Here is an 11,593-nt window from a genome sequence, read left to right on the forward strand (position 1 = left end):
ATGAGAGTAAAAATCTCTCTGATAACAAGCCTCAAGTTTCTGAACTACCTACTTGCTTTGCTTGAATGGCAGATGCAAAACCATTCATGTTAGAGGAAATGGTGTCTTTCAGGCAGCACGGGAGACCCTTGATCAGCACAGGGCGCCTCACCAATTGCACTCCTGAACAATACATTTCCTTGTGGCTTGTGTAGAAAATAAACACAGCATTTGCAAGGGTGAGACAAACACATTAGGGGAAGTGAATGCAGAGTGTGCTGGGCAAAAGGACAACTTCTAAAATCAGCTCACAAGGGTGAATGGCCCCAGTGAAGATAATCACTATCAGCAGCACAGAGACTGCAGTCATGGTGCTCTGCACAGCACAGAATCTCTGCTGTATGAGGACCTCTTCCTCTCCCAGGCTCTTCTGCAAGCTCAGCCTTCAGTGTTGGGCACCTGAACAAAGCAACTTCCCTAGATCCACTTTCCCATCTTCACGCTTCACTAATTGGGATTAAAAGGTTCTGTAGTATGAACAGCTCACCTTGATCACATATTTTATGTAGCAAGCATTTATCTTCTTCATTCCAGACATCCATATACTCGTTTGGGCCACACGGCTGGCACACGCTATCAGAAGTAGCAGTGCATCTAGCAGACAAGTACTTCCCTGTGATTGAGGAAAGGACAAGTCAGTCATCTGGAAGCTGCAGAGCATCTGTCTAAGGAGGACAAAAATAATAGGTTGGGCGCTAACACTGCTGCGGACAATCATTTCTTCCTGTACCTTTTCAGTTTGTCAATCTGGTCTCCACTTAGTCTGGCACTGAAACATCTGTGAAGTGGATGGCCTGGGGAGCACAAGAATTGAGCTGCTTTCCATCTCCCGCAGTAGTTAAGTGCTATTCCAACAAAGCAGGTGCTGTGGCCCTTGCTGAGGCCAGCAGGAGTACTCCTGCACTAGGAAGGCACTTGTAAGCCTGAGATCAGGCACCTGCAGGGCATGTGCCAATCCATCAGCAGTCACGAGAGCCGCCTGCCTCACCGGCAACCCACAGAGCAGCTCCTCATGAGCTTCTCAGCCTCACAGCCCAGTCAGCACTCACATACCTGGCTCACACTTCCTGCAGCACCGTCCAGAGTACTCATAGTGTTGTTCACTTTCACATGGTGGAGTGATTTGTAGTGACAACTGGAGCAGGGAAGGAAAGAGAGGACATGAGAACCAATACGCCTGGAGAACTTCAGACCTACCCAGTCATGGTGCTGGCAGAGAGAAGGAAGACTTTCCTTCTGTATAGCATTGTGGATAGCCAAGCAATAAAAGTTACCCAACATTTGTGAATTCAAAGGTGCTTTGTAGACATGCTAAGGGTATGTACTTGACGCTGTAGACACAAGGACTTTTAATAGAGCCAGGTGACAAATAAATAACCCATCTTGCAAATTGTCATGAACTTTTGGCCTGCTAAATAACTTTTTCTTACAGTACTCTATTATTTAAAATCTACAACTTTAAAAGAATTGTAAAGAAAATAAAAGGCATAGAGATACCTCTGTAGTCTCTTCCACAGGAATTACCTCAGATCAAGACCTGGGAAACTGCCAGTTTTAATGTCGAGCATTAAGCAAACAAGCAAGGTGAATGATTTATATTCCTGAAAAAGAAGAAGTTCCCAACTTCCCACTGGGATACAAATGTTCCTGGCTAGTCCCATAAAATACTGGACTTAAATTTTGCAGCTTTTTATGGCTCCCACTGTTGTCCTGCAGAGGTGGTCTCATGGAACTGAGGCAGCCATCCAGAAAGGTGATGCAATTAAGCCAACAGCTTTTTGTGTCTCAAAAAACCCAAAACAAAACCAACACAAATCAACACAAACCATGCCCCCCACCCAACCACCTGAAATGGGTACATGACAGGGCATTTGCAAAGTGGGCAGCAGGGTTGCCTCTGGCCCTCATGGGCCTTTGCAGCCCGCCCCAGCTCTCAGCTGCCTGTAGACACAGTGGGCTCACCCACAGCCCAGGCTTCAGGGCTTGTGCTGGAGATCCTGGCCAGCCAAGCATTGTGCCCAGCCCTTCCCTGACCCTGCTCTGGCAGCCCAGAGTCCTCAAGGCAAACTCAACACTGTCACAACCAGTTGTTGATCTTGCAATTAGATAAGGTGATTCAAAATCGAGCCCGTAGCAAGGAACCCTTCACTCTTGGATACAGCTCTTAAAACCTCATTGACTTGGACAAAGCTGCAATAAAGCTTCTGCTGCTGGTTAAAGGGAGCTTTTGCCACCTAATAGCACATGATAACCCTGTGCCTGCTGGTACTGGTTCCCATTCCTCTAGTTAGCATTCTCCCCTTGTTTCCTCCAAGTCCTTACATCTTCTCTTTCCTCCTTTTCTAGTTTAAGCAATAGCAATCTCTTTAAAAATAAAATAGTTTTCCCTAAGCACCTTGCCCTCTTCTAATGCTGGGAAGCATCTTGTAAATTAAAGATGACCAAAAAAGATTGATTTTTTTTTTTTTAAAGACCACCTTTTGGCTTGGAGTTTGAGCCATGGGTTGGTGCATGACTTCTGTTTATCAAAACTGTGTTAGCTGTGTCTGGAACAGAAAAAGTAGCACAAGTCAGAGTTCTTGAGTTTCATATTTTTGCAGGGTATGAACAACTTACAGCCCCTTTTTTAATCATTACAACAATTCCAGGTCAAATTAAGAGTCTAGTCTTCTGTTGTCTCATCGTTTCCTTGTCTCTTACTTTGCATTCATTAGCAGAACCTTTCCTGCAATTAGATAACACATTTTTGGAACAAACACTGCATTCCCTGTTTACACAGCACCTCCAAGGAGGGGCACAGGATAACAACCAGCGCTGGAGAGGGAAGAGGCAATCTTGGAAAAGGAAAGCTGGGCCAGCCTGGCAGCTGAACAGTGACACAGCTCAGTGACCCCTACACTCGAAGGAGCTCGTCTTCTGTAGCGCACTTCAGGCTAAAACCCCGAGATGGCCAGCAAAGGGTTGAGGTGACGATGTGGAACCAAGCACAAAGAGTGTCTTGAGCAGTTGATTCTCTACCCAGTCATCCATAAAGGTAACAAATGTGGTGAGACCAACAGCAGGTCCAGTCACTCACTTTTTGTTACAGAATGTCCTCTTCTTCCTCGTTTGCCCCTGTTTAATAGTTCCTCTTTAGACAAAATGACTAAAAAAATTACTGAAGTGTCAAACAAGGGCAAAGTCATCCTTTTTACGGAAGGATATGCAAATCTGCTAAAGAGCATTCAGCTAAAGGGTCTGGAGTAATTTCTGAGAATCACAACTCAGCCTGAGGAGAAGCAGCAGGGCCCTGGACCAAGGCGAAGGGAGCAGGCTAATTGCTCGGCCACCTTTTGGAGATTGTTTCATACCACCAGGCTTTAGGGTATGATGAGGGCTGTTGTTATGGAATAGCTCGCAGCTGCATTAACCTGTGCTCTGTGCCAATAAGCAGCCTCTTCTGTGCCCGTGTCCTTCCCCTTCTCACACAAGCCAACACATTCATGAAGCTGCAACACTCCCTCTTTTCATTTATGCCCAGTGGTGCAAAGACAAGGCTCGCAGCACCCACAGGCTAACCCCCATGTGAAGGTGAGGGACTTTAGCCTGGTATGGACTGGCTGGACCTGCTGAGCATGAAAGCTGGGGGACAGAGGACAGGAAGGGAAACCAAAGCAACCTGGAGTTTTCTTATGGTGGGAGCCAAACTCAGGACTTTTTACTAACACAGCTCTGTTAATGTTAGGCTATCCCTTGTTAATCCCTCTGCCAGGCAGACGTGTCTGTCTCAAACTGTACATTAACTTCCTTTGGAGGCTGAGAAGTACTTGTGCTGCTGGCAGCACAATGACTTGATGCTTCACCATCACCAGCACATTCCTGCCAGTGTGTCCTTCTGAGACGGGGAAGTGCAATTCATTTACAGATGAGGAACTTGTACCAGGAGGCCATCTGGCTTTACAGAGGTGACAGGAAACCAAACCAAGTCTCCCAAGGCTCAAGTTTGCTCCGTAACCCCTGGAACATCCTTCCTCTCATCGGATGCTGGCCTATGGGTCAGAGTGATTTGGACACCACCAAGTTCTTATCTAGAGAGAGAAAGTGCCAACTTCCTCTGAAGTGCTTAAATGAGATAAAACCCAGCCTGGTCATTCTTTTAATGGTCTTGCTATTGACAAAGCTGCTCATTAAATCCCACCACCATGTGCAAGTAAGTGCTTCAAAGAGCTCTAGGTATCCTGTGTAAGTTTAATTTGTCACTTCAAAAGTGTGCAAAGCATCCAGATTTGCACCAGTTCCTAAAAAACCAGGCAGCTTTCCCATTTGATCAATATTACCTCAGAACAAGTTTATCCAACAGGGGAAGAGTCCAGGGGAAAAAAAGACAAACCTCCTCCAGGCTTGGTAGATATAGTTTGGTAAAGCACACCAAGACCTGCGTACCTTTAAGCACATGAGTACCACAATGGACTTCTTTGTAAAGCCTTGCTTACATCAAGGCTTGCAGAAAGATTGTGTTTTGGTGTCGAGTTGCAGGCAGCCTTTTCAGCTTCAGGTTTGGATATTTTTCTTGCTTATTTGTTGAAAAGGACACTAAGCAAGAGTGTGCTTGTGCTTTTAGGATTGGAGAACATTGATGACAGCACTACAAAGCAGCACTGTGTTACTCATACCTTAAAAAACCACACACACAGGTGCTTCTGAAGGGGAGAACCAGCAGCATTCAGACTCCTGTCCTCAGGCTTAAGGAAATATTTATTCTTTGTGCTGTTGAGCAATCGGAGGGCAGCAGAAGCTGTGTGTCATGGATGCTAAAATTACTCTTCTTGCTCTTCACATTTCAGAAAAGATAGAGTTGCATGGGCCTCTTTCCCTTAAAAGAAAAAATCTGGAAGAACAAGGTCGGGGGTTTCCACAGTCTTTTTCCCATGACACTTTTGAACAAGAACCTGAGGCCTCAATGAGCATTGCTCATTAGCAATAATCTGAGTTTTGCAAAAATTGAGATGTAAAGAGACATGTCAAGGAGTAACTATCTTTTAAGATGACACCTTCTTGATCAGTGCAGTTGTTTCTGGAAAGTATTCAAGTAATCTGTCATCATTTCACTGAGAAAAGCACATTTTTTTCTCCATTTATTGTTACAGCATCAAAGTACCTATGGGAAAGATAACTACAGTCTGTCCTGCTTTGCACACCCCACTTCTTCTTTATACTTTGGAGCCCAGGTTTATTCAAACCACTTGCTTTTGAGGTCCTTAGACTTGCTTGCTGTAAAACTGAAAAAATCCATGGATTTGGGGCCTTATTTGCCTTTGTTGCCAGGAGTGAGCTTTGAGCAATGTTTCCCGAACTGAAGTAGCCCCTGCAAGCACAGAAAGACAGGCTCTGCACTCGTCTGCTGCTGCTTCTTCAAATATGAGCCACTGCCTCTGCTCTCACAGGTACCGACTGTGCCCGCAGCCTTCCAGCTTCCTACCCGATCTGGGTCAGCAGTACGGCTAACCAGACCCCAGATTTCTTCAGCCCAGACCCCAGATTTCTTCAGCCCACTGCCAGTTTCAGAGGCTTTCCTAAAAAATTATTTAAGAGTAAAAATAGAATCTGGCTCTCGACGGGCGCTGCTCTGTGGCTGGTGCTCCCAGCACTCTGTAGGGGCACATAATAGTAACAACTCTGGAAAATGTTACAGTTGCGGGTGTACCAGGGGAAAGAGGAGTCCTGTGTTAAAGACTTAATCATAATCACGTTGCATGCGACAGTTCCCTCACGGACAGTCTTCACTGTCGATAAAAATTAAATCAAAGCAGCGCCCAAGTCACAGCTTTGCAATTCCGGTTATTTGCTTGCAGGCCTGTAATTCATCACAAAAATCTTAGATTGTGAATGAAATGCTTTTGGTGATGTCAACTTTCCAGTGACCAGTAAACCACATCACAGAACTACCACCACGTGGTAAAATAGAGCCGGGAAATGGCAACAGCTTAAACTAAATATTATTTCACTTTTAAAAATAGGTCCTTAAAACCTTGCTAGAGCCTGAATGCCTGAAGAGGCCAGAAAGAGTGTGAGGGATAAAACCGATAATGAAGAGTTGAAGAGAAAACTGTAACGTGCGGCCAGGACGTGGGCAAATGGTGGCAAAAGCCCTGTCCTCGCTATTCCCCTCGTCCCTCTGTTCCAGCATGCAGCCAAAAGCAAACACCTGAGCAACTGGTGCTGCTCCACCAGTGGGAAGGAGCATTCCTCAATCTCAAACCCACCAGAGCTATTTCTGGCCAGCAGCTACGCAAAGGAGAAGTGCTGCACTGACGGCTCTCACGGTGGGGTGAGGGCAGGCAGACAGGAACCTCAGGTATATCAGATATATCAGATGGGAGACAATGGAGGTAAGGGACAGCAGGGCTGAAACAGCAACTGACTGAAGCTGTGAATCAGTCTGCCTTCTTCTGTGGGCTGAAGATTTCTCATCACGTGCACAACATTTGTCATTCAGAGACCAAGTCATCTCCACACGGCAGCCAGAGGGGCATACTTAACATTTTCACTGCCTGGGCACTCAGTAGTGCCTGCATGTCCCCTGCACTTTGGTGCAAAACCTCATGCTTTAACCTATGTGCCCCCACAGCCACAGCAATTCAAAGACTAACAGCTACTAGGTAGAATACTCTGAAGATGAATCAGAAAATAAGAATCAGAGAATAAGGCAAGACCAACAGTTCATATCAAGCAGAAATAAAGACTGCAGAATAATGACATGATCAAAGATAATACCTAGGTGTGCTTGTGGTAAGGCTTGCAGAGGCAAATCTCTTCTAAATTAAACAGGTGCAAGAGCAGTGCTCCAAAGGAAAGTTTAGCAGCCTTACCACTCCAGGTACAGTCCCAATGACTCATGAGTAACTCTACGCCCTAAATTAATTAAAATTTAAAAAATTAATTATACTTAATTTAAAAAAAAAAGACACTAAAGCCACAATGATTTAGGGAGAGCATGCTCCTCTTGCATTTTAGTTCAGCAGATCATTTTTCTATGCTTCATCAGCTGAAGTTGAGTCTTAATGAAGAAATGACCATGATGGACTTCTTGGGCTGGATGCCAGATTAGGAGTCCAATGGGGACTTTCTAGGCTTTTATGTACCCTTTCCTTCCAGCACGCCCTAGAGTGGAACGTAACATACTAATCTCTTACGATATGAGGCGAGATCCCACAATCCTACCTGAGCTGCTGGGCAGAATGAGAGAGCTTGTAGAAGAGGGGAAGTTTGCTTTCACCACCTGATGCTCTGCTTTGGCTTCCTTCTCTTGGATTTTAGCATTGCCTGCAGAACAAATGCTGAATACTCTGCAGGCAGAAATGTGAAGGGCAGTGGTGGGGCTGCAGCCCTTGCCTGGGATGATGGCTGTCCGGAGGGACGCATGTATCACCCACAGACCATTCTGCTTCAGTGTGAGTTAGAGGGAGGATTGTATGACTGTACTGCACCTTCTCCATCGTGAAGGAATTGCTGCCTTTATTAAAGGGCTCAGGACTGGACTGAGAATGTATTAATTCACTCTTCAGGTGTCATCATGAGGAACCGGCTCTGCCAGTGACTGTGGGCCAGTAATGTCTATGGAAATATTCTTCCCTGATTTGAAGAGGCTCTGGCTCCTTTTCATAAGCAGCCTGTTTTACAACATGTGGTATTGCAGGGGAGAGCTTTTCTTCCTGTGAGATCAGATTCAAGGAACCATCTCATCCTTGCTACCAAACAATGCAAAGTTACTGAAGAATATGTTGCTCATAGGGCAAAACTCTTAGCTGTGGCAAAATAATGCACTTAAAATAATTTCCTTGTGTGCTACACAAGCAATTTTAGGACTTCATATGAACCTAGTTGCACATTTTTCCCTATCTGTATTTCTGCATTCCAGATTAATGGGTTGCCTAACAAAACTTCACAGTATTTTTATTTCCATACGAGATTTTTTTTCTTTTCCCTCCACTTTGACCACTGACTAAATATATTCTGCTCCCATCTGCAGTCACAAATGTTGTTCTTTGTCATTCTTGAACAGACCCTATATACTTTTTTTTTTCTTTTGGAGTAGCCACAAAGTGGTGAGGGTGAATGACCTCTTTTTTTTTTTTTTTTCCCCTTCCTTGGCTAATTGGCTCTTGCAGGGTGGATTAAACTGGCTAGCTTGGCTCTTTTACCAAAACACAGCCTTTCCTGGTCTCTTTTATCTAGATTTTAAGAGGGGAGGCAGCCAGAGGGTTCTGCAGAGGCTGAGAGGCAACCCTGGGTCTCAGCTCTCTGCCTGCCCACTGTGCTGCCATCCTCTGCCACAGGCCCTGCTCCAGCCACTCCTTTGGGAACGTTGCAGGGAGGCACCACAAACACATCTGGCCAAGCAGTGTAGGGAATGTGCCTCTGCCGTGGGGATGCTGCTGGGCTCCTGGGCAGCAGAGGACCCAGAGAACAAGGATAAGGGTTGGGTGCTGCAGCCTACACCGTGGCATCTGGCCAGGGCAATGTATCCACTCCCTTCCCGGGCCTGCACGGGCAGACCTCCCTGTAACTTTGGTGGGAAACGGATGGGGCGCTATCCCAAGGTGATTAATGACTCTCCAGCTTCGTTTGCAGCCATGACACCCTGGGCACTGCACAAACACCAAAGAAAGCCATGCTGAGGACTCACACCCTGAGAAGGCAAACAAAAAGGAAGTCCTGCACAAAGCAGCTTAGGTGACTACACAGGTATGGGACACAAACCAGGATGTCCTGGAGTGCCAGGGTGATGTCAGCATTACTCCTCCTGTGCAGTGCTGAGCCCTCCAGAATGCACCCCATCACAAATGTGATAGCATACTGCGGTGACACACAGACAAGGAAAAATCAGGAAACCTGCATATCCCCAGTGCCGAGGCATCGCACCAAGTCCTGCTCCCACAGGGCAGACACAACAGCAGGCTGCCCTGAGTGCCAGCGCAGCCAGCAGAGCCGGATTCCCACCTGCAGCCCACCTTGTGACTTCCAGCCATTGCTGCTTGTGGAGTTTTTCTTCTACTACATGAACTTTGGACCATTGTCAAAGAAGAGTAAGTCATAAAAAGGGGCAAGTTCTTGCAGGCAGGCTATTGTGTCACATAGACCAAGGCCTACTCAAGTCCAGAGTGCAACCTGGTTAAACATCACTTAAATTTTATCTTGCATTTATAACACACAAATATTTGCCTTTGCGTTTTCCATCAGCAATGATGAGCCATTCTCAGAGCAGCTGCTTCTCTGTGCAAGAAACGCCAACCAAGGCATCCTTAAAAATAGGGGTGCATGGCTGCAGCAGAAGCCAGTGCTGCCTGGCAAGCTGAGTTTCCATGGAAAGGAAGGGGACAGTCTATGCAAGGAGCGGAGCTGCAGCTGAGGTCATGATGAACCAGCTATCTCTGTTTCCCTCTTCCCTCCTGTGTAAGCTCAACCAGCTCCTGAAGCAAACATCTCCTCCAAGTGTCCAGCCAAGTGGAGCCTTTGCTGCAGAGCCGCCCCTTGCAGCACAAGGCCTGGGATGGAGGGAGATCTGGATTCTGTGGTCACAGCATGTGGTGGCAGGAACCCTCCTGGCTCTGGTCACCAGAAAGACTTCCTGGAGACCTGGTCATACAGAGAGGAAGTGGGCAGGGAGAAGCAGGAGGACAGCTTTGCAGTAAGCATTACCTTTTCATTGCATCTGCCCATGTACCTACTACAGGAGAGTCTTTCACCACTTTAACTCCAAGGGACGGATGGATAAACATAGCAAAGTGACTCAAATCTGATTCCTCTAAATAGTGTTAAGGTGTAAATGCCAGAGGGCACCACTTTGAGGTTTCCATGATTGTCTGTGTTGTGGTTATGCACGCATCCCTTTTACCATCTGTATTGGTTCTTGCCCAGCTGTCAAATTACATCCCACTTTCCTGAGCTTGAGGGTAATAGACAGTAATGGGCAATAGAAACAAAAAAAAAAGATCCTTAGGGATGCAGTTAATCTCTCTGCTTGACCTGTTCCTTTGGGTTTTTTTTCTTCTGGCACAGTATGAAGAAAGCCCTGTGCCCTAAATGACATTGGCCAGTACCTTGAGATGTCTGATAAGCTTTGAATTCTACCAACTTGTGAAATGTAGCAAAGGTTTGTTTTGGTCCTGTAGGTGGGAAAGAAGAAATTACATCAGACAGAAGATGCTTAACATGAAAAGAGAAGTGGGACAGATTTCTTAAATTGTGGGTTTGATGATGTAGTTTTACATACATTATATTCTGTTGATATGAGGTGCTGTAAGATTTTCCACACATTCTGGGAAGAACTGCAAAACAATTAAAGAGTTGCCAGTGTCCCTCATGGGAACCATTGCTGCAAGGGAATTTTTACAAATGAACTAATTGAATTACAGTAGCTTTGAAGCCCATGCTGTTAATGGTAGAATAAAGCCAGGAGTTTATATCAGATATTGTAGAAGTTTTGCTCTACTGAATGATTCCTTTGACTCTGATCGGAGAAGGAATAAGGGACCAGGAGAGCCCATGATGTAACACAGTATTGTCACTGTTACACTCTTCTTTCCCCTCTCTCATCATACAGACTGTGCATTTTAAGAAGTTAAAGAAAAATCTATATTTTGGCCAAAACTTTTCTATATTGCAAAGAATTCCAGATGCTTGCAATGAGCAAACCTTCCCTATGAAGTAGATGTTACAGAGTAGTGGAATGACCCATCCCGTGCCACAAAAGGGGAGATGAATCTGTGGTGCAACTGGCTTATTGCACACTTGCAAATGCACATTTCTCAGATACTTTGACTCCCATCTGATAGTAATGCTGATGCTCTTCACTGGTGTTAAGCAAGGAAAGGGATGTGACTATTCTGTGCAAAGAAGCTGAGCAGATCATGCCTCAGAAAGCAAAATGTCTCTGACAGGTGTTCAAAATCAATCACTTGGAAAGATCATGTTGTGGCTGAAGCACAAGATAAGCAGGGCTGAGCTCTGCTCCCAGAAGTTCTGCTCCACACTCGGTGTGTGACCTAGAGCAAGTCACGAATTCTCTGTTCCCATTTCCTCTTTGGTGAAAATGATGACAATGATCATGTCTGTTCTCAGCAGAATTATGAGTGAGTATGCAATAACTTACATTTCTAAATGTTTTTCATTCTTTGCAGGAAATGCATTGCAAATATCACTGTTTGAGCACTGTTCCACTTTATTATCAAGTCTAAACTAACACAAATGCATCAGAAAGACTTCAGCCCTCCCACAGGTATTCGCACATTTGTTCCATCAGAAAGCATCACTCTTCTAAGAAACCACTATTCAAATCAGTCAGACAAAGGAGAAAATGAAAGGCTGTCCCAGAGCAGCACCTCTCTAAGCTTGCCTTGCTTTCACATTCTTGGCTTGTAGGTTCTGCTCACTGTTGAAGGCAGAATATTAAATTAATGGGCTCTTTGACAAATTACATCTTATCCTTATCCTTACACTACAGCTTTCCTGGAGCTCCCTACAGCTTTGTGCTGCTACTTGTCCAAAGCAACGGCTATGCAAAGTTGCACTGTGT

The 11,593-nt window shown here is 45.4% G+C and overlaps 1 protein-coding gene across 3 annotated transcripts in view; it reads right to left on the reverse strand.

Annotated features, from left to right (window-relative positions):
• Positions 1-11,593, reverse strand: part of TNFRSF11A (TNF receptor superfamily member 11a) — a 28,417-nt gene that overhangs the window by 14,534 nt on the left and 2,290 nt on the right. For 2 of the 3 annotated variants that reach the window (XM_048310802.1, XM_048310799.1), the window contains exons 2-3: positions 1,093-1,174; positions 527-652 (exon numbers count right to left, since the gene is read on the reverse strand). In XM_048310802.1, the coding sequence (XP_048166759.1) occupies positions 527-652; positions 1,093-1,174 (208 nt within the window). Of the gene's footprint in view, positions 1-526; positions 653-769; positions 834-1,092; positions 1,178-11,593 lie in introns of those variants that run through there. The other variant, XM_048310810.1, reaches the window with a different exon arrangement.

The sequence above is a fragment of the Corvus hawaiiensis genome, chromosome 1 (assembly GCF_020740725.1).
Source record: "Corvus hawaiiensis isolate bCorHaw1 chromosome 1, bCorHaw1.pri.cur, whole genome shotgun sequence".
Classification (NCBI taxonomy): Eukaryota; Metazoa; Chordata; class Aves; order Passeriformes; family Corvidae; genus Corvus; species Corvus hawaiiensis.